The sequence below is a fragment of the Meira miltonrushii genome (assembly GCF_003144205.1).
Source record: "Meira miltonrushii strain MCA 3882 unplaced genomic scaffold FA14scaffold_1, whole genome shotgun sequence".
Classification (NCBI taxonomy): domain Eukaryota; kingdom Fungi; phylum Basidiomycota; class Exobasidiomycetes; order Exobasidiales; family Brachybasidiaceae; genus Meira; species Meira miltonrushii.
In genome coordinates, this window is record NW_020289943.1 from 1,056,630 (window position 1) to 1,083,298 (window position 26,669).

Below are 26,669 nucleotides of genomic sequence, written 5' to 3' on the forward strand. Positions count from 1 at the left end.
AAAATGCATATGATGCTCGATTAGGAATGGACAGCTTGGTAGTTACACCTATCTCGCAAGCTCAAGCAAGACAAAGATCTGGTCGTGCAGGACGTACTGGGCCGGGTAAATGTTATCGTCTCTATACGGAAGCAGCATATCGAAATGAAATGTTGCCAAATCCAATTCCTGATATTCAAAGACAAAATTTAGCATCAACGATTTTGATGTTAAAAGCAATGGGAATAAATGATTTGATCAATTTTGACTTTATGGATCCACCTCCTGCACAAACATTATTGACTGCACTTGAAACGCTTTATGCACTTTCGGCTCTAGACGATGAAGGTCTCTTGACCAGATTGGGTAGAAAGATGGCCGATTTCCCAATGGATCCTCAACTTGCCAAGACATTGATCTCGAGTGTGGACTTTGGATGTAGCGAGGAAATCTTGACAATCGTAGCCATGCTCAGCGTTCAAAATGTTTTCTATAGACCAAAAGACAAGCAAGCACAAGCAGATGCAAAGCGAGCCAAGTTCTTCCAACCTGAAGGTGATCATTTGACCTTATTAACGGTGTACAATGGATGGGCAGCGTCTCGCTTCTCAATGCCATGGTGCATGGACAATTACGTTCAAGGCAGATCTATGAAACGTGCACAAGACGTACGAAAGCAGTTGGTGGGCATCATGGATCGTTATAAGCATGATATCGTATCATGTGGAAACAATTACAATCGTGTCCGTAAAGCACTCTGTTCTGGCTATTTCCGAAATGCGGCCAAAAAGGATCCACAAGAAGGCTACAAATGTTTAGCAGAAAGTGGACAAACGATTTACATCCATCCTTCAAGTTCGCTGTTTAATCGACCACCGGATATGTTGATCTATCATGAAGTTGTGATGAGCAGTAAAGAATGGGCAAGAGAAGTTACGGCGATCGAACCACAATGGTTGGTAGAATTAGCACCAAGATTTTTCCGTAAAGCTGATGCTTCTTCTATTAGCAAACGTAAGAAAGCCGAAAAGATTCAACCCTTGTTTGACAAATATGCTAAACATCCAGATGAATGGCGTCTTAGTAAACAAAAACGTGCTCCAAGAGCTTCACAAACGTTTGGTTGATGTTTTGTTTTGTATTATAGAATGCTATACGCAATGTAGAATAATCAATTACATTATATGCATGTCAAGTCTAATTAAGGTCGCGTATTTTGTATTTGAACGCGTTAAAAAGTGTTGGTGCTGCCATACTTTAAATTCTGCAACCAACACCATCATCTCGACATAATGAGAAGAATACTGATGCTGCTACGGTAATGCAAGTTAAAGGGCATAATGACAAACAATTTCGAAGGGTTTCTGGTGCAAGGCTTCGATCTGCCCAGATTTGACGTCAATACGCCATTTTCTGTTTTGGATAAATTGACAGCTAAGCCTCACCTAAAATCAAAGGAAGAAAAGCCAATCACGAAACCCGGACCAGAAGATCTCCAGCCACAGGAGCAATCTGATCAAATACCAACGCTTCTTGGAGATGATGTTCTGCGAAGATTTTTGTCGGGAAAGCGACCGGAAGGAATGGAGCTATTGCCCTACAATGAAGAGGACTTGGAAACGTACGATTTGATGAGTACCGGGTTAGGAAATAACTTACCTCAATGGCCACGAAACCTCCATGACCTGCAAGACAAAGACTTCGAGCTAGAGAATGATGGATTGTCAGCCGTGCCACAGGTATACCGATCAATAAGTAGACGCAAAGAGCATACACAGAATACAACTAGTCTGATCAAGCCGATACTTGCTTCGGACTTTGGCCCAGAGTTGGAACGCGAAAGTGACCTAGACCCTTCCGCAGAGGAACCATCTACTGTTGATGGAGTACAACCCAGCTCATCTTCAAGTCTGCTTCCGTTTAGAAAGGCTATGCTAGCATCTCTCTTCACAGTGGCCCGCGGACATTCAACTGAACATTTCTTATGGAACGAGGAGCGTATGCTATTCGATCGAAAGATAGGTGAAGAGTCTGTTAAGGAAGGTGGCACTGGCTTCATCTTTGGGCTGAGTCAAGAATCAGCCGCTTCTTTGGAAGAGAGATTCTTGACTGTAGGTGCATTGCAGAGACGAATACGGTGGAGAACGGAGAATATTCGATCTTCCAAGAATGATCAAGGCCTAAGCGTCACGCCGCCAGAGATGTTTGCTTTGGCCGGTGCTCTTTCTGATGTGATCGATTATGTGGAGAAGCAACTCGGTGTACACGAACAGGAAAATTCTCGGCAGGGACTTTTGCTGTGCTGGAATGAGATTGAAGACATCGAAACGCTACTCAGGTGTTTGGCGTCGATATTGAAGTGCAATATCCATCGGTCTCCACCTTTTCTGCCTATCATAGAGAGTTCTTCGATCAACGTCTCAAAATTGTCGGCGCAAATTCTGTCGCTCGTCTATGCACAAGTCATTGCCGCCGTTGAGTCGTGTGCTCCAGCTTTGGTGACGGGATCCTTGGAATATATACTACATATCACAAGTCTAGGCTGGCGGAGAAGAGTGATCAATTGGATCGGATGGCCATGCAATCCAGAAGAAAAGATGATCGATGAAGTTGATACACAAATGCGCATGGGACGAGAAGAGAGACGTGTAGATGGTGAAGAGTTGGTCATAGGATTGACTTCGTCCGCGAATCGATGTGAGCCTTGGGCAGGAATGGAGGTGGAATGGAGTTGGGACGATCGCAGTGAGCTAGACGTTGGGTATACTTTAAGACCCGTTCGATTGCCTTCTTTCCTGCCAATCGCGCATGCTCGTGATTTGCTAGAGGCAGGACGAGCATTACATCTACTACGCCGTGCTGCTCCGGACGGACATCCTCTTCTTTCCTTGAACGATCATACATTGCGAAACAAGAGACAAGGATTGAGATTGCCGGGCTGGTATGCTAGAAATGCAGATACACCTCATCGACAAGCAGAGGCAGACAACGCTCTCATAGAGACGATTCGAGCTGCGAAACGAGAAATAGCTGCATGGCGACGATACAAAACGCTAATAGGTGATTCTGGCGCAGATAGAACGGCTAGTACGGGTATGAATATGCTGGTTGCGAATCAAGCTAAAAAGGAAGAGAGCAAGCCATTCTCGTGGTCTTCGATCGCGGAAGGTTTGAATGATCGATTGGCCTCCTTCGATCTAGAGCCAGCCACGAATAATGAGCAAACATTCGATGCTGAAATAGACACTCGATCTGAAGATGGTTTATCAGCCTTCGTTGACACACAACTAGAGGAATACAATTGGCAACATCAATCCGTCGCATCTCGAACTACTTCAATGCTTCTTTCTCCTATGTTGCAATGGTCACGCTTGGTCAATGCAAGTCTTGTTTCGGTCTTCTTTCGAGATTTGCATCTGGGTGAATATCTAGATGTTTGCAGGCAGTTCTTGCTCTTAGGGGATCAAGCTTTTGCATCGCGCATCGTTGAGGTTATATTTGATGATGGCTCAAGTAGACAGAAGAGTGATACAGCTCTTGATCTGCTCGATGGAGTCGGATTGAGCCCTCTTTTGCGTTCTGACTCATCATGGCCGCCCGGGGGATCAGAGCTGCCGATCGCACTCAACACTACCGTTCTTGAAAGTATCGCAAATGCAAAGATGATGAATTCCAAGCGATATGGCAAACATCTCTTCAAAAAGTTTATTGATGGACGTCTAAATGCTGACGATAATCGTGGCGCAGAGCAGGCATATTTGGATCTAGATGATCGCTTAAGCTTTGCTATCGTCAAGCCGGATGTTGGAACAAGTGCTTGGCATGATCGTCAATCCATCGATGCCCTTGATTGGTTGACTATATCGTTTCGACCTCCTCCTTTGGTGGCGCCATTGATCACTCTGCAAACCCAAACATCCTATCAGAGATTGTTCAGACATCTCTTGAGACTGATGCGGGTGGATATTGTTTTAAAAGGTATCTTTCGCAGGCTGATGGCACGCTCACAGTCAGTGGGCGGATTACCAAATTGGATGGACGATGGAGATATCGAACGAGCGTCAAGGTTACATTTTGAAGCGAATCATTTTGTTTCGGTTTTATACCGTCACTTTAGCGATTTGACCCTTGCACAAAGATGGAAAACGTTCAGGAATCGATTGAACGGGCTTTTTCGTTCTGCAGAAACACAAGATGACGAAATGAACGATGGGGTCGAGAAGCTATCAAATCGGGGTACTCTTCAAGATCCTTCTGACGACACTTTGAGCTTTATGGACAATGCTTCTGAATTTGACGCTGATGGCATTGCATCTTCCGTCATGGGCGATAATGTGACGGAAGGAGGAGGCGGAGAAGGAAACGAGAATGCGTCTCAATTCGATCTGAAAGACGTTTTTAGTATTGCCACCTATCATGAGCGAACATTGGACCGAATGCTGGATGGATGTTTCTTGAAAGCGAGACAGAGAGCGATCATGACAATCATTCTCGATATGTTTAATATCATCTTATCATTCGGGCAATTGCTGCAGCCAAAGGATACTGATGATGAAGGAGAATTGAGAATGTATTCGGATCAAGAAAAGATGAATACGAGTGTTCTCGACGGATTGGAAGCTAGCAAAAAGCTATCCACTTTGCTAGCACGTTTTCAAAGCAAGTCTCGGTTATTGTTACATGCTCTGGAGTTGATTGGTCAACGTGCGATGAATCGCGATACGGTGACGACGAATGTCGGTAGCATATCATTGCAGCGTTTGAAGGTGTCCAATGATGCCAATCAATCTTCTACGAAATCAAAATCATCTTCATCATCTGTTGCAAGCTCTGGTCGGTCGAAAAAGCGAAATTCTGCTTCGAATGCAAGACATGCTGCTATTGATGCAGAGATTGCCAGACAAGAAGCGGAAATGAGAAGAGATCTAGAACAGCTAGAATCAAGCGAAAGGAAAGAAAGTATGGGAGATTTAGAAGTTATTCAAGCTTTGATAACAGCATTGCGTGGGAAATGAAAAGATGTATTATAGCATTCAGCATTTGTATATTTATTCACAATGTTGTCAGTATTTGTCTGAGAACCGTTCGGAAAACGCGCGGAAAAGCGGGAACACAAGCGTGATTATACAATCAAGGCAAAATAGCGTAAGAAGAAATGACAAAGTTGCTTGTTGAACACTTCCATCATACACAAACACACAATGCGAGTACTTTTGGTAAACGATGATGGTCCACCAGCACCTCACTCACCGCACATCTTGGGATTATACGAACATCTAAAGAATCAACTAGGATGGGACGTTACCGTCGTTTTACCTTCTTCACAAAAATCGTGGGGTTCAATGGCATTTTCACTTCATCCACCATGCAGTAAATGGTACTACTATCCGATCAAAGGTGATCATTCGGGAGAGAAAGCGAAAGATTACCATAATTGGAGTCCTGTTCAGCGTCCTCTGAAAGAAGATGAGATTGCAGAGTGGATCTTGGTAGATGGATCTCCGACTACTTGTGCGAATATCGGACTTTATTCTTTAGGATCCGGTGAAGGTTCATCCTCTTCTTCTAAATTTGATCTAGTCATCTCTGGTCCAAATTTCGGACGCAATACAGGCACAGCATTTTCTTTATGTTCAGGCACGATCGGAGCAGCACAGGCAGCATCTTTGAGTGGAATTCCTGCGGTTGCAATCAGTTATGCACATTTCCATCAACCTAACAAGATGGTAGAAGAGGCAGAGGCAAAAGCAAAGCTAAATACGAATTTACAACCATCCAAAAAACTCGGAGATCTACCGCAATCTGCGCCTTTAGAAGTTGTTGAACGAGCTCATGAAATTTCATGTCAATTGATCGAAAAGCTGTATAAGAATTGGGAATCTAACGTTGGTGTTTATTCGATCAATGTTCCATTAACGTTCAACCTTTTAGACAAAGACAAACAAACGCAAGTATATTGGACAAAGACTTGGGATAGTAAATTCGGTCAACTGTTCCAAGTTGAAGAGGAAGAGACCAGCCAACCTGCCGGAGAAGGTCCATTGAATTCCTCTCCTGGATTCTCTACCGGAAATGCGGAAGAGCCTGCACAGAAAAAGAAAGATTTTAAACCTTCATCAGCACCATTGCCAAAATCATCATTCAAATTTGCGCCCAACATGGCAGCAATGTTACAGCCAAAGAGAGATCAACAATCTTCAGAAACGGATATTTGGGCAGTCTTAAGCGGGCACATATCTGTTGCTAGATTAAGCCCTAGCTACACGGCAATCTTGCCTGCTTTGCAAAGTGAAAATTCATCTACTGCTCCTGGAACACATTTTAAATTGTAATTTATAGTACATTGCAAAACAATGCTGGAATGATTGTTTTTGAATCGTATAGTACATTGTGATCAATCTACATAACACGTCTGCCTGGCAAAGCCGTTCCTGCTGCCCTTGAACCTGTATACTTACGCTTCTTCTTCTTCAGCGCTTCACGATGACGACGTTTCCATACTTGTGTCAAAGTGGATTTACGTTCTTCCCATTTTTGTGAAATCGTTTCAGGATCGTCGAAGTCGAAAAAGGCAGTCATAGAAGGGTCTCTTTGTCGCAATTGACGGGCCAAAGTGGAAATGAAATCATTTCCATTTGTACGGATGGTGCCATCAGCATCTAGACTGGGGAAGACGGCAACCTGTTTCTTGACAGTTTGAGGAAGAGTTGTGTAGCTCGGGGTGAAGTCTTGTGTTCTCGTGTTGAGGTCTTGAACAGCATCAGCTTCACCATCCTCGACGTCAGGCTCAAAATTGAACTCTTCGTCCAGATCCAAATCCAGGTCGGCCATGATGGAAAATCCACCCTTATCCTCTTTCGGTCTGAACATATCTGTTAATGTCGTCATTTCCACTCGGTCGCCTTCTTTTGCAGGTTGGTCCTCTTCTGGTTTTTGAATATCTTGCATCTCGATATCTGCTGGCTTTGAAGGTTCAGGTTCTGGCTGTGATTCTTCTTCACTTGAATCTGAGCTAACTGACTCCGTATCTGTCGACTCTTGCACTGTATCCCTCTGAGCCGATTGAGATGGTTGCTCTTGCAGATCCAACTCGTCATTCTCATTGTGCGTATCTTGCTTCTCAGCTGCATCTCCATTGCTTTCATCGTCATCATCAAGTAAGGATGTAACCCCTTGTGCTCTTTCTGGTCGGTCAGCTCGCAAAGCATCCTCCCCGAACATTCGCCTCAATAAATCCAATTGCTTTCTACTTTCCAAGCCATGATCAACCTTGCCTTCTGAGAATTTCTCGGCGGTCATCTCTTGGTATCCGTCCGAGAATGCATCTTCCTCATCAGGATCGTAATGTGGATAGGTGATTTGCATCGCTTCTTCTCCAACTGCCTTTGCTGGAAGATTTTCTTCAGGCTCATCCTCTACATCATCCTTCTCACCGACACCATTTTCCTCCTCTGAATCGGAGATATTCGAGGCTTGGTCTATGGCCGCGTCAATTTCGTCAAATATGCCATCATCGTCTTCCTCTTCGTCTGTCTTACTACTTGATGCGCTATATTCATCATCTGAAGTGCTGTATGTGTTTGCGTTTGGATGTCGAATAGCAACTTGCTCAGTCCGAATCACCTTTCCTTCCTCATCTTTTAGAGTCCAGATCGCATTTCCCTCGCTTTCATCTTCTTCAAACGACCAGGCCTGTCCGGGTACTGCCTCAACGGTTGGATCTTCCAGCATCATTTTTGACAAATGAATGGCACCATATCTACTTGGATCAATTGTGATTCTCTTTGCCCTACTTAACGGTCTTGGAGCAGTGTCTTGCTTTCTTCTCTTCTTCTTTGGATCTTTCGTTTCTTCATCCACCTTTACGATTGTAGGTTTGGGAAGTGGATGATCGGGTCTCATGTGCATGGGACGAATGAGATGTCCAGCAGGAGTCTTTTTCCAGCCCCACTCTCCCTTTTCGACATCTTTTGAAGTGATGGGTGTATGCAGAGTCTCACTTTCAACACCTTCAATTCCTTTTGTCTTTTTGATCTTCTTCTTTTTTTCCTTGTCTGCACTCGCATCAGTCGCTTGCCAAGCACGTTCTTTGGCCTTGCTGATACGTAACTTTTTCGCTTTCCATAATGTACCATGCAACAGATCGACCGCTCTTCTTATCTTGTTTTCTTCTCCAGTCAATGTCAAAAAACACCAATCAGTCGGTTGATCGACCGCATTTGGCAAAGGAGGCCAATTATGTACTTCAGTAACTGTTAATCCAAACGATCCGAATCGATCCTCCAAGTCTTTCAAAGAGCATTGATCGGCATTCAAACCGGACAAATGCATTCGCTTGCTGCATCGCAATGACGAGCTGCCGGCCCCTTGAGCATCTTTTCCAGACATGCTGGCCTCAGCTTCAAAGACCAAGGTGATTAGAATGGTGAATACGAATCAAACTCTTTCTTTATCTTCAGCGCTAGAAGAAAAAGTGAAATTTATGATCAATCTTAACCCGAAATCCGAAAATAGAGCCAATCACTTCATTCTCTTCTTTTCCTGCGTGTGCGTGTGTGTGTGCCAAAAGGACGTGTACCATAACGGGCGCTTGGCTCTTCTGTCCGCGGTGAGTGATCCGAATATGCGGCATAAAGGCGTTTCCCCACAGAACCGAGTAATACACAAACAGTAAAAAGGAAGGTTCATTTCCGCAAGTAACAAAAGCGGATCCTTTTCTCCAAGCCATCAGTTCTCACACAAACAACACAAGTCACAATGAATACTGGTAGGATGATCAGGCCGATTTATAGAAGTGCTCTTACACAATCTAGGATCATTTCCCGCTCATTCTCTGCTTCGATCATACGGCAGTCTTCGTCAACATCGACTGGTCATTTACCGGGCTATCCATCCTCTCCATTCGTATCAACATTGCAAAAGGCTGTGTTTGATTCAGTCAACGCAAATGTCGTCTCTGATCCAAACGCAGAAGATCAACAAACCAAAAAAGGAATACCGACATTTCGTGTTTTAGATGGAAAAGGAAGTCTATTACCTGGAGTTGATGAATCTTCTTTGGGATTATCAAAAGAAGAAGCTAGAAAGATTATGGAAAATATGCTCCTATTGCCTGCGCTAGACGTAATTCTATACAACGCACAAAGACAAGGTCGAATCAGCTTTATGATGACAAGTCATGGTGAAGAAGCAGCAGTGATCGGAAGTGCATCTGCTTTGGATAATAAAGATGAAGTTTTTGCACAATATCGTGAAATGGGTGTTTTACTATACAGAGGTTTCTCGTTGGACAAAGTTATGAATCAAGTTTTCGGTACTTCAGATGATTTAGGTCAAGCAAGACAAATGCCAATTCATTTTGGTTCAACTGATCATCATTTTCATACAATCAGTTCTCCGCTTGCAACTCAAATTCCTCAAGCTGCAGGAGCTGCTTATGCTCTAAAACGAATGAAAGATCGTAAAGAGAATGTTGTTGTTTGTTATTTCGGTGAAGGTGCAGCAAGTGAAGGTGATGCACATGCGGGAATGAATATGGCCGCAACATTAAAATGCCCTGTAATCTTTGTCGTTCGAAATAATGGTTTTGCAATTTCAACACCTTCAACTGAACAATATGCCGGTGATGGTATCGCTTCTCGTGGACCAGGTTATGGTATTTCAACCATACGCGTTGACGGAAATGATGTCTTGGCCGTTCGAGCAGCTATGAAGCATGCAAAACAACATGCAATCCAACATTCCGCTCCTTTCTTGATAGAATGTATGACTTATCGTGTCGGACATCATTCCACCTCCGATGATTCTTCTGCATATCGTAATCGAAAAGATGTAGAAGATTGGAAACGATTGGATAATCCTTTGGCCAGATTTGGCGCTTTTTTGCAAGAGCGTGGTTGGTGGACAGAAGAAGAAGGTGAAACGTTGCGAAAACAATATCGAAAAGATATCGTGAAACAATTGGACATTGCCGAACATAAACCAAGGCCAAGCATTTCTTCCATCTTTGAAGACACATACAAAGAAGTACCGCCACATTTGCAAGAACAACGTGCAGAATTGGCCAGACTTATCAACATGTACGGTCAAACTGATGCATGGAAGAAAGAATTACCAAAGTATCGCGATCAAGGTAAAGATATGGAACAATACTTAGAGAAAAAGTGAGGATGCTTAAAACAGAAATTTGTACTTTTAGACTACTGGATTAAATTGCATTGAATAACAATCGTTGTTCACATTCTTATTTACGGTTGAGCCAACCACCTAACCAGCTACGCTTAGGTGCTACTTCTTCCTCCTCTTCGTCCTCAACCAAATTGGCTGGATCATAAGGTCCGTCCTGAGCTGCTTCTTCCTCCACCACATCCTCTGCCAATGGCTCATCTTCTTGAATTGTCTGCACTGGCTGTGTGGCTGGCACGGTCGCAACTGGTTCAATTGGCTTGGTCTGCTTCTGTACTGGTGCTTCTGCTTTAATGGGAGCCTGAGCCTTGACAGGAACAGCAGAAGGTCTACGTGAATTTGCTACACTTGCAGAAGTGCCTGCCAATTCCGCATCAAATTTATCCATAAGATCTGATGGAATGACAGAAGCCTGTTGAATGTCAACCGGGTCAAAGTCGACAAATTTGGCAGCAGTATCACGTAATGCTTGGGCAGCTTTACTTTGACCGTCAGAGATGCGTCGAAGTGGCGCAACAGTCTTGATACCCGATTGACGTGCATATAATTCACGTTGTACTTGCACACGGAAGTCATTGATTGACTTGACAGTCTTGTCGAAGGTTGAATCAATCATCTGAGGTGGCATCTGTTCATCTTCTTTAGCGACTTGATCATGTTCCACAAGCTCCATAGCATTGCGTGCTTCACGAACGAATAACTCTGACCTATTCAGCAAGACCAAGCTCTTCTCCAATTCATTAGACCAAGCAAAACTGCGTGCCAACAATCTCAACAATTCGGCTTTGTACCATGCCGACTTCGCTTCAATCAATGTTGCCAAATTGGAATCACGTTCAACAAGAGCCAAACCTGCGATACCAGAACAACTCATATCGTTCGCATCCAGTAAGCGGGTCAGACCTGGGATAATGCGGGCAGAAATGCGCTTGTCTTTCATCTCACCACGTAGACGAAGTCGTTCGACGATAGCATTCGTCTTTGGTGATTTCTTGGCTGAAGAAGGAAGAGAAGCAGGCTTGAGCTTCTTGGTGGCTTTCTTGCTCTTCTTCGAAGCAGCATGACGAGGTCTACCTGCAGGTCGTACTTTCTTGCCGGCTGCATCCTTGACCCGTCTACGAACGGGCTCTTTGCCCTTCTTTTCATTGCTGCGTTTGGCATCGTGTGGAGAAGCAATCGATCTTGCCTTTCCTGCCACATGTTCACGTACACGAAGCTGTCTCTTCTCACTCTTTGCTTGTACTTCCTCCATCAAAGCCATATTGCGTTCCGCTCTGGTCGCCAACAATTTGTACAAGAGATACTCATGAGCATTAATCAGATTCGTGCTCGCAGCTTCGTAACGTCCACTGTGACTCTTTGACAGAGCTTCGGCATTGTCTTGTACCAAGCGACGAGCAATATCTTCAGCTTCGGTTAGGGAAGCCAATAAGCTATCATAGCCATCCATTTCAGTCTTTGAGCCAGCGGATACATTTGCGGTCTCTGAAGGACCAGCGGCGCTTTCTTCTGCGGATTGGTTGGCTCCGGTAGTCAATTGTCCACGCTTCTTGGCACTTCTTTGAGCACTTGTCAAGCGTTGTCGTTTATGTTCGCCTTTTGCATAGTTCGGTTTAGCATCGGTACTGTCTTTGGCTTTGAGCGATTCTCGAAGGTTAGTCTCGGCTTTTGTAACTTTTGTCACAACTTCAACCAAGTCAGCATTACGAATTGGGATGCTTTGACCGCGCCAATCGACTTGATCTAATCGATCATCAGTTGTACGTCCGGCATTTCTCTTAGCTTGCTCTTTCAGCTCTGCCTCCAACGCCGAATAGCCAGTCACACATCGTTCGCATACCTCTTTGTTAGCTACTGTATTGGCCAACTTGTCCATGTCCTGCTCAGTCAATTCCAAGCTGTATGCACTGAAGCGTAGCATTGGCTCTATGCTGTCAATATAGCTGTGTGCTAAAGCTTCCTTTCTGCTATCGCTTTGAGCTTGTGCGACAAGGTAGAGCAATTTACGTGCAACCGATAGGAATTCCATACTTTCCAAATGTTTCTCTTTATCGAATGCTTCGTAAGCTTGCAACAAGACATGGTATGCATGTGCTTCGGCTCGTGTTCGTACGTCGATACGCTTCTCACCCAACGCTGCTACCAATTCCAACAATTCCTTGGACCAATGTACAGCTCTGCGTGCTCTGGTCAGACCATGTCGTCGAATCTTTCCATCTTGTTCCTTTTCAAAAGCGGCTTGCTTTAGCTCTTGAGAGTAAGACCAAGATCTTTCAGCTTCAAACAAAAGCAACTGGGCTGGACGGTCATCCTTTACCTCTGCAATATCAATCGTCTTTCTTACAAACACATTTCCTTTGCCTTTATTATTCTCACTTTGAACAGTTGCACTTTGCGCTTTTCTCTTTGCATTTTTTGAAAGAGATTTCTTTCCTCCTTTCTTATTTGATTCATTTCGCTTGACGGTATTCGTATGGGTTTTGTTCATCGTTTGACGTAACCGATGAACTTTGGTTGAACAATAGCCATGGTACCTGTGAAAGTCTTGTTGACGCATACCATGTTCATTTCTGGCTTGATTGATCAACGCCAAAAGATCGAAAGAGATGGGTTCAGCATGATCAGCCGCTTTGGCTTCACTTGCTTTACTCAAATCCAAATCCATTGCTTGATAGGTTCAATCTGGTGGTGGTGATTGGTTTGGATTTAAAGATGCACGCTCGCCTGACACACACGCACGCATTTAGTGTCAGGCCAAAGGGCGGGAACAGATCTTCGCGTGGGGGAAGTAGGCACGTGATGTAGGTGATGCAAATGATGACGGTGATCAATTTAGGATGAATGACAGAAATATAATACAATAATGGATCCTCTATAACAGCGAGAGTTCCTTTCTCATCCACGTTGCCTTTGACGGGCACTGATCGTTTTAAGGTTGTGGTAGACCTTACCCGGTGGAGAACCAAGAATCAAAGAAACGACTGCATCTCTGGCAATACGAATGTTTGTGAATGAGCCAAGGATATGAATCTTTGTATCGGCTACCACCAATCGTGTTCTACTTGCGTTCTCGATTGCAAATTTTGTTCGTCCGTCTTTACCTGCAATACGACCGATCGCTCTAGAAAGATGATCTCCGTGTAAGGTCTTGACATCTTTAATCTCGAAACTATCCAAGAATAGATCATCAATTCGCAACAAAGCAATGGCATCATCCGCTTCGAATCCTAAAGCGAATGCTTTGACAAAGTCGGCACCTTTTTGCAGCATGCTAATATCTGGGGTATGTTTAGATGACTGTATGGGTGTCAAAGAAGTAATAGTCAGCAAATGATAAGAGCGGACGAGAAACACACCACAGCCGCACTCACCTTAATCTCGACAGTCTTGCGTTTCACATTCATACGGACTTGCAACTTTGCCATTTCAACCAAAGGGGTATAGATCTTGGGCCATTCATTCTTCAAAGGTGTCATCCTGTGGGGAGGGATTGGTACTTTACGCAATTGTCCTCTTGTAACGTCAATTGCATCTCGTGCAGATTGTGCAGCGGACTGTGAAAGTGGTTTGAAGACAGGCTTGTCGCTTGCATCGAGTGACATTGCAGTATAGTCTGTGACTGTCTTTGTTTGCTTTTGCTTTCCCTTTCCGCTTTGTTGAAGTGTGGAGTTATTTCCTGCATCTTCAAGAGTAACACCGTCTGCAATCATAACATCATCATCGTCGTTTGATCCATTTTGCATACCCATCATAGCTTCATCTTGTTCGAATTCGATATCCTCATCATCGTCCTCAGAATCTTCTTGTCCCAATGGACGTCTTTCAGGAGCCACAAATGAAGATGATCCGCTAGGCTCCGCCTTTGTTTTTCCTACCAAAGAATCTTTTGCACTCTTCTTTGGCTTTGCGCTTGAGCTAGTAGGTGCCATTTTGATTGAAAATGAGGTGGTTTGGTATAGGACAATGGTATTGAGAAGAATGATTAAACATGAGTGAATGCACTTCCATAAGCTTTATCTGCATTGCAACTTTTTCTGAAAAATTGTTTGCACGTGAACTGAGAAACGCGTTCAGACTGCAGCGTCTGCTTGAGTGCTCAAACCTCGGCCTGGAATGGTCCGCCATAAATTGGCGCCAACATTACTAGGCTGATCGTGATCAAGATCAAAGCCATGACGCACGCCTGATATACTGGGACGAGCATATATAATGTCAGCTGTTGATCACGCCCAGAACATGAGTGACTAAAGAAAAGCAAAAGGGCACGGAAGGCTGTACTGGAGATGGTGAAAGAAAGTTGCCGGGTTGAAAAAGCCACGAAGAAGTCTAGACACGGTATTTCTTGGCGAACCAGCCTTCAATCAATTCACCGCTTTCAATAGATTCAAATGTCTAAATGGAGCAGTATCCCCGAATAAATGAGGTTGAAGTTACACTGCATTGCGCAAAGGTTTCACTGGTTTAGGATGAATAAATGCGTCGTCGGATGAATGCTTCTAGTGATCAAAGTAACAGGGGCGTGAAGGAGCAATTTATTTTCTTTGTTGATCACTTTCACAGCATTCTACGCCTAGGCTCAAGTTTATGACGCCCATTTAAATGAATGCGCCCAAACGGTCGTAGTGAATGAGAAAATAATATAAATCTCAACGGTGCCATTGGCGGAGTATTTGTTTACTTTATCAATCTCAGATCCGAATAGATTTTCATATAAGAAAGGTGTTTATCCTTCGTTGATCATCTTGATCATCTTGTTTTTTCTTTCTTTCATCTTTCAATTTCCTTTGCGCAATCGGCCGGACCGTACGCGCAAAGATTGCATTAACAGTTCTCTCTTTCTCATAAGGAGGAAGTGTATTCAACAAAAGTGCTGTGCATTAACATACCACTGCCTCGGAGCTCGCATTGGATTTGTGCGCTTCTCTCTGTCATCTTTTTTTGCTTCTCTATTCAGACCGTTGAGCGATCTTAAGAGAAGGAAGATAGATTCAATATCAGCATACGCACATCATCATCATGGCATTCGTTGGCACTGCAAATACAATTCATGCTATGGATCCTTTTCGTCCACGCACAAGGAGCATGACAAATGGCGTCAGCGTCACCAACACAAAAAGACATGAAAATAACGGACATCCAGCTCAAAACTTGACAAAGTTTATCAGATCAAGGAATGAGATGATCAACGTTCAAAGGAACAAAGAGCCGCGACAGATGCAAAGTCAACAACATCACGCGCAGGCGCAAATGCAAAACTCGATCGCCTCAGCAGTGGCAATCGCAGCTCCAAAACCTCGCGTATATCTTCCTCGACGAAAGATTAAACGAGTTCCTGTCACTTCTTGTGATACTTGCAGATTCAGAAAGCTACGATGCAACTCCAAAGAGTTACAAGAGGGAGAAAAATGCAGCCAATGCACAAAATCTGGCATTCCGTGTACATTTGAAGATCGTGATGAGATGCTACAGTTGCCCAAAGTGGTAAAGAACACTTCATCTCGCAAGAAGAAGTCTTCGAATCAACAAGATGACATGATCAACAACGGAACACAGATGCATCTTGCTGCAAAATACTCGCCTTATCCCACACATGCTTCTCTCCCTACTCAAAATATGACTTACAATATGCTTGCATCGAACAATAACGTCTATCAATACCCAACAAATAACATGATCGGAAGCACCAGCTTACAAGCACATCTCGATTACAATGCAATCTCACTGCAAGCATTCCAGCAAACCGTACAAAAGCCATGGCAAAGCTGGAATTTGCCCACTCGTTTGACAAACATTCAAACAGGAACGGTATACAACATTGCATCAGAACAATTGATCGATTATCTCATCAATCGATTCTATCAAGACAACACCTTCTCAACAATCATTTTACCGGATCGTGGCTATACGCACGAGTCAATTTTGCCTGGATCCGCTCATCCTTTACCATCATTCTTGTTGCAAACTGTTTTGGCATGTGCAGCCTGGTCAGATTTGAGCACTGAACCAGAGCTGGTAGCATGGAGAAAGGCCATGTGGGCAAGTGCTACACAATCTGTGCATGATCAACTATCCAACACGATCGACATCGAAATCGAATTGATACAAGCCCTTCTTTTGTTGTGCACAACTTGGCCTGGCGACTTGGTGCGAGTGGAGAGAGTAAACACCCTTGATGCCGCTATCGGTGTTGCAACAAGTATAGGCTTACAGAACAGTAGTCATTTGGGAAGTACGCTGGAAGGCCAATCACTTCGTCTGGTTCTATTCTGGTCTTTATACTGTCTGGATAAGATCTTATGTGCTGCAACCGGCCGAGTTCCATCTTTACCGGGCACTTGTCACGACATGCCTTTGCCAACAAATGAAAACCTATTCAGTCTCTGCATTCCTGGATTGGGCTCGGAATTAGCATGGATTCAAAGATTGTCAATCTCTTTCATCAAGCTGTGTCAGTTGTTGGAGGAGATCCACTCCACTCTCTTTGAACCCATTGCTATGAGATGGATGACAAGTCTGCAAGAAGTCTTGTTGAACTTACACGAATTGGAGGCCAAGCTGGAGCATTTCTGTCGCGAACATCGCTGGTTCTTGAGCAATATCACATCATTCTCTACCCCGCACAAAGCAATTGCCGAAGCAGTGATCACGCAGATGCATTTGACGCAATTACAGCTATACATCGCACCTTTGAAGTTTGAAGTCACCTTCAGCAACGTTCGGCCGATAGACTTTTCCAGCGAGAATCAAAAGTCCCTCACAGCTACGATTGAATCCGCATGGCATTTGGTACAACAAGCATTAAGGGATAATCGATCAATCGATGCGAAAGCCGAAAAGAGTATGAGTCTATCGCTTGCTGCTTTGCATTTTGGAGCCAATGCTTTTAGATTCTTGGCCACGAGCTGGGTTCATTGGCAAGGCGGAACAGGATGCGTACCGTATGCTCCCGGATCAACTTTGGAGGTTGGCAATGGGCAAGCTGCAAGAAGTGATTATGCTGAGAATGAAGGTGTTCGTACGAATCAAGGGTATACAGGCTCAATGGCTGCTCCCAGTATTCAGTCACATTCTTCACCGTTTGTGCCTCATGCTCAGCCGAACGCAAATGCTTCGAAACAAAGACAGGGTCGTGCTGCTGATCTGGCGGCACTAAGTATTGAGAATCAGGATGAGACAGATGCAAACAGCGGTAACAGAGATCGTACAAGCGAGGATCAAGGCGCACAAGAGATCGAAGTATCCGCCTCCAACAACAATCCTCAAAGGGCTGAAGGAGCGAGCGCAAGTGTAACGTCACCTGCCTCTTTGGCAATGTGCACTCCTGCACGGCTGTTATTCAAAGATTCCGAATCTATGCAAGATATGTTTAATCGAATGGGCCAGCCGTCTGTTGAGCAAGCGGCTAGTACATCTCGTCAAATTTCACCCACTGCTAACAGACAAATGGAAGAATGTCAAAAGATGCACGCAATGTTGGCTCCGATGGATCCTAGCTTGGTAAACGAGATGTCAAAGTTGGAAAGTATGTTGTTTTCCGGAGGCGAAGCATACGCAAACGAAGGATGGCCTGGAAGCGAAAGTTCTCTTACTTCCGAGCAAGGTGAAGAGGATGGCAGTTCTGCAAATGGATCTTCCAATTATATTCATGGACCCTCCTCATCCAATAATACCTACGGTACTTCCAATATCGCTGCAGCAAAACAACAATGTCGCACACTGCCCGATTCGCATCTTTTGCCCGACAATGCCTCAAATATGGATCAAACGGACAGGACTGCCAACGGAGTCATTGCTTCTCACGCTTCTTATGCTCCTCGTATTGTGCAGTGAGACTGCGCTTCCATTTCATGTGATCAATTCCTTTTTACGATGTTCTTTTACTGTATAATAATTTCTCCTCCTCCTATCGCTGAAAGACAGTCTTTTTTGGTACTTTCATTTGCTGTAAATACTCACGAATCCATTCTTCGCGCATTCGAGGTTTATGACGAAAAGCACGATAACGTTGATCATCGCGAAGGATTGCATGGATTTCATCTAAATCAATCGTTGCGGCCATTTGAAGTAGACTGGGTATATTTGCATCTTCATCTTCATCATTTGTGAGATTTCCCTCTTCCGTCGTAGCATCCTTGTCGCCATCACCTGCCTTTCGTTCATGCTCCTGTCGTAATCTACCCCAGAAATCCACAAAGGCATTCTCTTTGAGCATTTGTAGAAAGGCTCTATGTGCTTCCTGCTCACGTCTTGCCTGCCATTCGTCGAAGAGGTCACCTACAGTCTTGCTGCCAGATACGATAGCGTGTAATTGAGTCAGCTGCTTGCGATCGATCTCCTCGTCATCCAAGATGAGCGGTAGAGCAACTTCTCGCTCTGTGTCAAGAGTAGGCGCATATTTTTCAAACACCTCTTCCAAAGAGCGCAAACGACGTCGATTGAGATTATCGACATGCTCGTAAAAGATGCGCTGTTTCTCATTTTGACTCAAAGCCTGAGCATGGAATCGATCATCTCGTGATAAAGTGTCGAATGCATTCTCAAACATAGTCAATGGATCTCTCACTGCATCAATCAGCAATTGTCTGTATTCCGTCAAACCTTCTTCGTAAAGTGCTTTGCCTAACGTGCGTGTCTTTTTACCTTGTAATAGTCTTCGTTGTCTTGCAACTTCTTCTTCTCGTTGCTTTAATGCGTCATTTGAGTCGCGATGGACCTGCTTCGTAGATGTATCATCTTGCTTTCTTTGATTGGGCTCTGTATCTGAAAGCGAGTCGATCTTTCTCTTGCCTTTGGCCCACTCTTCAAACAATACAGCTCGACGGCTACTGCTACCAACTGCATCATATCTTGGGTCGCTGTCTAGCCCAGGCGTTTTCTTGCATTGAGACCAGAGATTTTGAGCTTGAGATGTACTCGTAGAAGGATCTAGGCGGTTCTCAGAGCTGGATCCTAGTTTCTCTTGTAGCAATTGCACAAAACCATTCTCATTTCGAATGGCTGCCTGTCTCTTACGTTCACCTAGTTCTTTGAGCCAATTCCTGAACTCTTTTTCACGTTCTCGCTCATCACGACCGAATGCAAAGAAACGACGATCTCGTTTCCAGCTCTTACGGAAATCGTCCCAATGAGTACGTGTGGAAGTGACTTCACTCTCTAATAAGGTTCGGTATGCCGCAAGCCGATCACCCGCATCTGATTGAGAAGTTGCAGGAGCAGCCTCGTCTCCTTTCTGACTTGACTTCGAATTCATTCTGGCGGCACGCTTTTCACGAAGGCGTAATCGGCACCATTCATTGAAAGCATCTTGTTTATCGCTCAATTCTTTCAGTACTGTGAAGTCACGATGGTCGACAATTTTTGGCAACTCTTTATCCCAAGGTGCCATTGGATTTATCTCGCTTGATGTTCCGTTCATCTCTGTCAGCATGTGCATAAAGATTGCTTTAGCTTGTTCAGCAGTGAGTTCCCGGTTTGCAGCTGCTCCATCCTCAACTTCACTTTCAGCAGCCATCTCTGCAGCTATCCGTTTTTGCCAAGCCTCCTCGTCTTCTTCATCTCGTTCAGCTGCAGTGGAATTCTCAATCGAGGAACGAGCCTTCTTCTCCGAGATTCCATTCTCAGATTGGTCTTCTGGGCCGTTTTCTCTTTTTCTTTTGTTCACCTCTTGCAATGTCCGTAAACGTTCTCTTTGAATTCTCTCTTCTTTCTCCTGCTCTTTTCGAAGTTTCCCCTCTCTCTTCATTCTTTCAGCCTCTTTTCTCTTTATCTCCTGCTCTTCTTTTCGTCTTTGCTCTTCGCGGCGAACTTGTTCAGCATGTGCCTTTTCTTCCCTCTGCCGCTGAGCCAATTCTTCTTTCTGCTGTCTCTTTGCTCTCTCCATTACCTGAACCTGCTCTTTGATCTCTTCTGGTACGATCCATTCGCTTCTTTGACTTTCTTTGTGTGCATAGAAGGTGTTGCCCAAATTCGTTCTCACTCGAAACCATCCATCTGCACCAGGAATAGCCTCCTTCTTCTTTGGTCGTTCATTCGCATTGCTTGCAGTATCCACCAATGGAGCCTCTTCAGGGAATCCAGGCGGTGGTCCAGAATATATGGGTCTACCGCCATTCGAGCCTGAAGGCATCGTTCCAGCTATGTTTGAAGGACGCTGATACGTACTCTGTCTAGAATGTTGGTTATGCCAATACAGTTGACCATTAGGAGCAACATGTTCCGTCCATCCTGGTAAGAGTGATGGAAGCCAGCCTGAAGGTCCAGCTGCTTGACTGCTTTCGTACTGCATCTCGCTCAATCCAATGCCTCCCTCCTCGATATGGTGGAGAATGGGTTAGAATGAAAGAACGCATTTCCAATCTTCTCAACTTTCCAAAAAATAAGATTTTAAAGTGGAGAAAACTGCATGAACCTAATTTGGCGCAGCGCACGCATAGAAAGTAACACTCAAACATGTTAAGCTCCTGCCATCACTTCTCTTCGGACAACCACGACAATAAGATGCCATCAAATAACGGCAAACAAGCCGGCAGGGTTGCACGAGCAGCAACACGGTATAGACCGGGAAAAGCGCCAACACAAATCGGACTTGGAGAGACATATTCATCGGATGAAGAAGAAGATAAAAATACACAACAATCCGAAAGTGGTCCTTCGGTAGAGAAGAGACAGGCTGCTACTGTGATTAGTACGGGAGATGGATCACAGACATACAAGTCGATGGACATAAGATTGCAGCCGAAAAACGAAGCGAAGCCCGAACAGGAAGATGAAAGCAGCGAATATGAAACGGATACGGACGAAGAACCTGCTATATCAAATAAACCAGTCTTTCGCAAGCCGGGCAGTGGTCCATCTATGCAGCCCAGCACTACAAAGAAGCAATCATCCTCTGAATACGAGACTGACAGTGAAGAGGAAGAGTCCTCTTCAGAGGATGACCGGCCTCAAATGATAAAGCCGATTTTTGTCCCAAAGAATAAGAGAGGGAAAGAGGGCAAAGCAGGGAAAACACAAGAAGACGTTGATGCTGAAAAGGCTGCAGAGGATAAAGCCAGACGGGAGGCTGAGACGAGAAAGAAACAATCACACATGATGGCAGCCGAAAGAATACGACAAGAGCTACAAGAGAAAGAACATGAAGAAATGTTGCCAGATTTATCGGATACGGATGATAAAGATCCTGAAGGTGAATTTGCTGCATGGAGAATAAGAGAATTAACAAGGATAAAACGTGAAAGGGAAATACTCAAAGCAAAAGAGGAAGAAAGAGCAGAAATAGAAAGGAGAAGAGCGATGCCGGAAGAAGAAAGGTTGAGAGAAGATTTAGCCAAAGCTGCTGCTTCTCGTGCAGAAAAGGAAAGGCAGAGAAAGGAAGGAGAGCAACAAGGTTTCATGCAGAAGTACTATCATAAAGGTAGCTTCTTTCAAGATTTGGATATTTTGAAAGGTAGAGATTATTCGGCCATGACTGAATCAGCTGCCGATAAAAAGAATTTGCCAGATGTAATGCAAGTTCGTGATTACGGCAAAAAGGGTAGAAGCAAGTGGACGCATTTGACAAACGAAGATACATCCCGTCCACGTCAAGAAGATCCACGATTCAAAGGAATGAGTGGGGTGAAGGACAGATAACGGGGAACACTTAGATAACCTCTATCTCAAACTGGTGTATATTAGTTCTGTATTTTATGCAATGCATTTTCTCTCGCTGATCTTCCATTAAAGAAGGACAGCAAGTATACTGTTACATTTTTGATCGATATTCTAATAATTCCCTCCTTCATCCTAGAACGATCTTCGGAGTAACTCTTGTGTCCATTTGAGAGATGATGAAACTTTGTCGGCATTTCTGCTTTCCAAATTGGCCGGTAAAGAAGCATGGTCCAAATGGCTCAGAGCTAACAACAGTGCATTCAATGCATCATCGAACCTACGAGCGGAAAAGTTGAGCAAAGGATCCTTCAAACCCAATGATGGTTGAGCAGTACCCAAGATCTCTTCTACCCACAATCTTGCCAAATCAGCAATATCTGCCAGAATGTATAATTGAGCCGAATCGATCTGGAATGGTTCTCGTTTTGCATCGAATAAACCTAACAAAACTTCAAATACCAAAAGAGGAGGTACGTTTGCCATTAGCATCGTCCTTGCAGACCAAGCAAGTGGAATACGTGATTGTGGATTCTCAATGCTTTGTTCGTATGCATACCTTTCCAACATTTCTGTCAAGATATCAACTGGGAATGCCACATCTGACGGATAGAAGCGATGACCTAATTCAATCACCACAGATGCAACTTTCTCGTGTCGAGTGTCCGGTAAAGCCAGAGCATCATTGTGTGCTTCAGCCAAGAGAGCCTCCCATGCATCCCTTGCTAGCTCTGCATCTCGATAATCGGCAACGTGATAGATCAAAAGCTTGATCTCGTGCATAGATAATGGTTCAGCAAAGTCTCTGTATAGTGCAGTGATGTCCAGTAGGCCATCGTTGAGCACGTTGAGTAAATTAGCCTTTTGTTCGTCTTCAATCTCCAAACTTTCTTGAATAGCTTTGTAGATTTCGATTTGCACGGATGCCACCTCCAACTTCTCGTCGATATCGCTGATAAATTGGATCAAGTCCTGCGAATTGTTTTGCTGAGCTGATTTAGCATTGCTTGATGCCTTTGTGAGATACTCGACTCTTTCATCAAGATTGATCTCTAGTTCAGTCGATTGAGCCAAACCAGAGTACAATTGAGCAGCCGAGAGACTGTGACCGATGCTGACGTACCACATACAAAGCAGCAAACACCTTTCCAAGGTGATAGGCTCCGACCTTAAATATTCTTCAACATATGGACTTCGAATTTGTAGCAATTCATCAGTCTTGTTGCGGGATAGCAGCCAATCATACATGGCCACATGGAACAATGGGTCTGTAGAGGATTGCGCTTCAGCGTACGTTGATGCTCTTTGCTCTTCCACTTGCAACACTGTATTCATCTGTCCCGCTTCCCTTGCCTTGACGACTGCATCACTTTGACATGCCGCATCTACGCTTTCGAGGGCTTTTAGCACCAAAGTGTAGCACTTCATCGAGGTATCATAAGCCTTGCTGCGTACATCATTCTCGGGCAAACCTTCATCACGATATTGTTTCGCAATCCCGGTACGATCCCAGCTTGAAGCGCATTTGAGAGGTAGCTCAACAGCACCATGATAGAAATTGAGCGAACGATAATCTTCGCAAATGCTCTCCAATTTGTTCAAGGGCAAATTAGAGGTAGCCCTGTTCAATAGACGCAAACTTTCACGCAAAGATTCGCTTTTTCCATTTGCGTCCAAACTCTTTTCTGCTTCTTTTGCCCGTCGAATACATTCCATAGCCTTGTATAGACGTACATCGTCAGAATTGCAAAAGCTTCCGCATCTTTCTTGCAATACGTCCGCAATGACGTCAATGTTGCTTTGTGATGAGATTTGCATATTAATAACCGCTTCCACGAGTGACCTTCCAATATCCCTTCCTTGACGTGTGATGATCAGGTCGGCAAATGTCAAATTAGCCAGCTGCGTTTGCAGCTCTGGCTGACAGCGTTGAACGAGGTTGGGTAAACGATAATCAATCAATAAAAGAACAAAGCTTAGCGCTTCTAAGCTTCTGGATAGCAATGCCTTCAGAGCCTCAAAACTATCATTCTCCGCCTGCATAGCGACTTGTTCACCCTCTGGTGAGGTACCAGTCGATCTATTTAGTGAAGATCTATTTTGACCTATGCTTCCACCGGATGAATTGCCCAGGCCAAACAATTGAGCGTTTTGTTGCAAAAATGTTTGCAAGCCTTGCAATTCCCTTTGCGGTCCCGTAAGGCCGGCTGCTGGTATATTTGGCACGAATCTTTCACCTTCTCCCGGTATGATTTGCTTCTTTGTAATTTTCTGCGTCCAGAATGGCCGTAGAAGACGAGTAAGATAGATTGCCAAACCATCATGACGTCCACTGAGAGTCACCTTTCCATCGCTAGCCGGCTGACTTGGGTATGGTGGAGGCTCATACCTTGGGTATCCTCCAAAATCGAAAAAGATTCTCCAAGCATGCGAAACGACATCCTTGCTCAGCAATTGATATGATCCATCTTGGGTTTGTAGATCGGAAGAGATGAATGTCTCAGGTGCCAGGCTTAGAAGGGTGTTTTGACTGGCAATTGCCAAACTCATTGCACAGCTTTGCGACTGTCCATACTTCTTAAAAAATTCATGTACCGTTTGATCGTAAAGTGTGCCAGTCTGTAGAAGTCCTTTCAGAGTATCAATCGGACGTTGTTCTGTCAAAACAAAAAGTCCACTGCTGGTAAGGATGAGGAACACACGTGGTGGCTGAATCATCTGTAATGCGAGAGGATGCAATCGATCTTCCGCAGTGGAATGAGATTTCCTTTTCACTTCAGCGATTGCCCATGTTGCTCCTTGCACCAGAATGTCGGTTGCGGTGTCTGCCAGATCGGCTGGTCCAATTGCGCTTCCTGTAGGCGCTGTTAGGCTGCTTGAAGAGGGTAATCCACCAGAAGGTCGACTGAAATCACCAGAAGGGATAGCTCTAGTTGTACACAAGATGCAATCCATCGAGCCCGTAGGTTCTAGTGTATACTGAGAAGCGGCCAAGAACAAGCCGTCAGCATAATAAGCGTGATGAAGTCCTTGAATAGCAGGCTGGTGAGGTGCAAAGTTTGTGGAGGATGTTGGAGAGGAAGACTGTTGCTGAGACGGATGTTGTTGTTGTTGGGATTGCATCATTGCCATGCCGCCTTCGACTGATTGCGTCTGTCCTGCGGGTGGTGGTGGACGTACGTAGATCAACTCAAGACAGGTTGGTGCGTTTGGATCGCTATTATTTGAATTCATAGACGAATATGTGCTCAAGGCTCTCCACCCGGTGCGTTGATTGGTGAAATATAGACGAACGCCTTTGCTTGTTACTGCGACTAAGTGGATATTGCGACTTTCGGCTGCGCTGATCGGCTTCATCCAGGTGATTAAGAATTCATTAGGTTGCAAGAGAGATGTGTTTGAAAACATCATATTAGCATGTCGGCAAATATCCTTGGCTCGTGCGACTTTTACGGGAGGCTTTGAGGAATCTTTGGATGGCAGATGGTGAATTTCGATCTCACTTCCCTTGTGAAGGGTGTAAACGACATTTCTTGCAGAATCTACAGAGATGAAATCGAGGGTCTCCTTTTGCTTTCCTTGAATGAAGTTGGGTACGAGGTTGGATAAACGAGGATTTGTCACATTGCGTAGACCACATCTGTTGCTAAACCAACCCTCGTTGGCTTGATACATGATCTCGTATAAACAACCATCATTACCTTTACAAAAGATGCGTCCTTCATCCGTCCCGCATACATCAGACAATTGAACGCCATCAGTAGAAGCAGACATTTCTGTCACAAACAGCTTCAATTGTTTGCCAGTTGAAGTATTGCGAGCTCCCGCAGATGTAGAAGGGGTCGCTGAAGCGTTTGTTGCATTGTTTGCTGTACCTGAAGAGGTTGCGTTTCCATTGGAGCTTGCTGGATTTGCTGACGCATCTTCAATGGCCAATCCCAGAAGACTGACTGAAGTACTTGTGCAAATGACAAGCACATGTTTGATCGATTCGATAAATACTCCCGCTCTTGGTTGTACGAGACCGACAGACTGAATGACACGTTCGGGATGTTCATAAGACTCGAAAGCGGATTGTGATGCATCCAGATAATTCCACAGATATAGTCGAGTGTCAATGATGATCCATGCCCGCTCTATTTCGGGGAACAAACCTTGAGATGCATAGGTTTGTGCGGAAGAGCTTGCTTCTATAACAGCATCAGGTATACTCCAAACACGTTTCCTTTCCAATGGAGCCCATGGACTGATTAGTTGGAGTTTGTATTGATACTGAGCAGCGCTAAGATGATCGTTCAAATCACCCCATCGAGCATCTTCTTGAGAGAATGCTCTGATTGTGTTTGATGCTCGATCCAATTTTGCAAAGAATCGATCATCTTCGAGCAAATTGGCAGAAGAGCTAGACGCATTACCTGAGGAGCTTGCGTCTGCCATCCTTTGCCTTTGTTTATCAGCTTATCTGCTGTGATCGGATGCAAGTCGTGATGATGAATGCCTTTCTAGTAAACCAACATTCTTCGCGTTTAACAAACATCTCTTTCTTTTTAGTGTCTAAAGTTGTTACAACTACGCGATAGGAACGCCCTGTTTGTGTGCCTGGGTTATCGTCTCTATATGCTCACGTGTACTTGCGCTTGAGTGTTACCCAGGCGTTGGCGCTATTCTACTTCCTAACCATTGGTGCGTGCAATCTCCTTCCCGATCACTACCTCGACTTACACATTCACTCATTCATTCGAAGCATCACTTGGTAACAGAAAAGGTCACCGGTGCATTTAACAACATATAGCAAGTGCTAGATCTATACAGTAACGAAGAGCATTGAACGCCTCTGCAAAAATCTTCTTCGATCC

The 26,669-nt window shown here is 44.5% G+C and overlaps 10 protein-coding genes across 10 annotated transcripts; 5 read left to right on the forward strand and 5 right to left on the reverse strand.

Annotated features, from left to right (window-relative positions):
* Window positions 1–1,252: 1,252 nt before the first annotated feature.
* Window positions 1,253–5,058, forward strand: FA14DRAFT_159187 (uncharacterized protein). The gene has a single exon (XM_025498094.1). The coding sequence runs from the start codon at window positions 1,320–1,322 to the stop codon at window positions 4,992–4,994; it is 3,675 nt and encodes a 1,224-aa protein (XP_025357183.1). The 5' UTR covers window positions 1,253–1,319; the 3' UTR covers window positions 4,995–5,058.
* Window positions 5,059–5,086: 28 nt separating this feature from the next.
* On the forward strand, window positions 5,087–6,311 carry FA14DRAFT_140853 (sure-like protein; the record flags this gene model as incomplete). Its single annotated transcript, XM_025497112.1, has 2 exons — window positions 5,087–6,015; window positions 6,082–6,311. The coding sequence occupies exons 1-2, from the start codon at window positions 5,181–5,183 to the stop codon at window positions 6,309–6,311; spliced, it is 1,065 nt and encodes a 354-aa protein (XP_025357184.1). The 5' UTR covers window positions 5,087–5,180.
* Window positions 6,312–6,378: 67 nt separating this feature from the next.
* On the reverse strand, window positions 6,379–8,367 carry FA14DRAFT_169806 (uncharacterized protein; the record flags this gene model as incomplete). Its single annotated transcript, XM_025500236.1, has 1 exon — window positions 6,379–8,367. The coding sequence occupies one exon, from the start codon at window positions 8,365–8,367 to the stop codon at window positions 6,379–6,381; it is 1,989 nt and encodes a 662-aa protein (XP_025357185.1).
* Window positions 8,368–8,751: 384 nt separating this feature from the next.
* Window positions 8,752–10,146, forward strand: FA14DRAFT_116783 (putative 2-oxoisovalerate dehydrogenase alpha subunit mitochondrial precursor; the record flags this gene model as incomplete). The annotated part of the gene is made up of 1 exon (XM_025496193.1): window positions 8,752–10,146. The coding sequence occupies one exon, from the start codon at window positions 8,752–8,754 to the stop codon at window positions 10,144–10,146; it is 1,395 nt and encodes a 464-aa protein (XP_025357186.1).
* A 38-nt stretch (window positions 10,147–10,184) lies between these two features.
* FA14DRAFT_7666 (uncharacterized protein) lies at window positions 10,185–12,899 on the reverse strand. The gene has a single exon (XM_025502847.1). The coding sequence runs from the start codon at window positions 12,827–12,829 to the stop codon at window positions 10,223–10,225; it is 2,607 nt and encodes an 868-aa protein (XP_025357187.1). The 5' UTR covers window positions 12,830–12,899; the 3' UTR covers window positions 10,185–10,222.
* A 160-nt stretch (window positions 12,900–13,059) lies between these two features.
* Window positions 13,060–13,766, reverse strand: FA14DRAFT_118030 (eukaryotic type KH-domain type I; the record flags this gene model as incomplete). Its single annotated transcript, XM_025496265.1, has 2 exons — window positions 13,060–13,461; window positions 13,536–13,766. The coding sequence occupies 2 exons, from the start codon at window positions 13,764–13,766 to the stop codon at window positions 13,060–13,062; spliced, it is 633 nt and encodes a 210-aa protein (XP_025357188.1).
* Window positions 13,767–15,180: 1,414 nt separating this feature from the next.
* Window positions 15,181–18,030, forward strand: FA14DRAFT_183254 (uncharacterized protein; the record flags this gene model as incomplete). The annotated part of the gene is made up of 1 exon (XM_025501302.1): window positions 15,181–18,030. The coding sequence occupies one exon, from the start codon at window positions 15,181–15,183 to the stop codon at window positions 17,992–17,994; it is 2,814 nt and encodes a 937-aa protein (XP_025357189.1). The 3' UTR covers window positions 17,995–18,030.
* A 37-nt stretch (window positions 18,031–18,067) lies between these two features.
* FA14DRAFT_117587 (uncharacterized protein) lies at window positions 18,068–20,449 on the reverse strand (the record flags this gene model as incomplete). The annotated part of the gene is made up of 2 exons (XM_025496239.1): window positions 18,068–20,226; window positions 20,314–20,449. The coding sequence occupies 2 exons, from the start codon at window positions 20,447–20,449 to the stop codon at window positions 18,068–18,070; spliced, it is 2,295 nt and encodes a 764-aa protein (XP_025357190.1).
* A 190-nt stretch (window positions 20,450–20,639) lies between these two features.
* On the forward strand, window positions 20,640–21,909 carry FA14DRAFT_159191 (uncharacterized protein). Its single transcript, XM_025498095.1, has one exon. It carries the CDS (start codon window positions 20,662–20,664, stop codon window positions 21,793–21,795), a length of 1,134 nt encoding a protein of 377 aa, XP_025357191.1. The 5' UTR covers window positions 20,640–20,661; the 3' UTR covers window positions 21,796–21,909.
* FA14DRAFT_159192 (nucleoporin-domain-containing protein) lies at window positions 21,840–26,291 on the reverse strand. The gene has a single exon (XM_025498096.1). It carries the CDS (start codon window positions 26,248–26,250, stop codon window positions 21,949–21,951), a length of 4,302 nt encoding a protein of 1,433 aa, XP_025357192.1. The 5' UTR covers window positions 26,251–26,291; the 3' UTR covers window positions 21,840–21,948.
* Window positions 26,292–26,669: the final 378 nt, after the last annotated feature.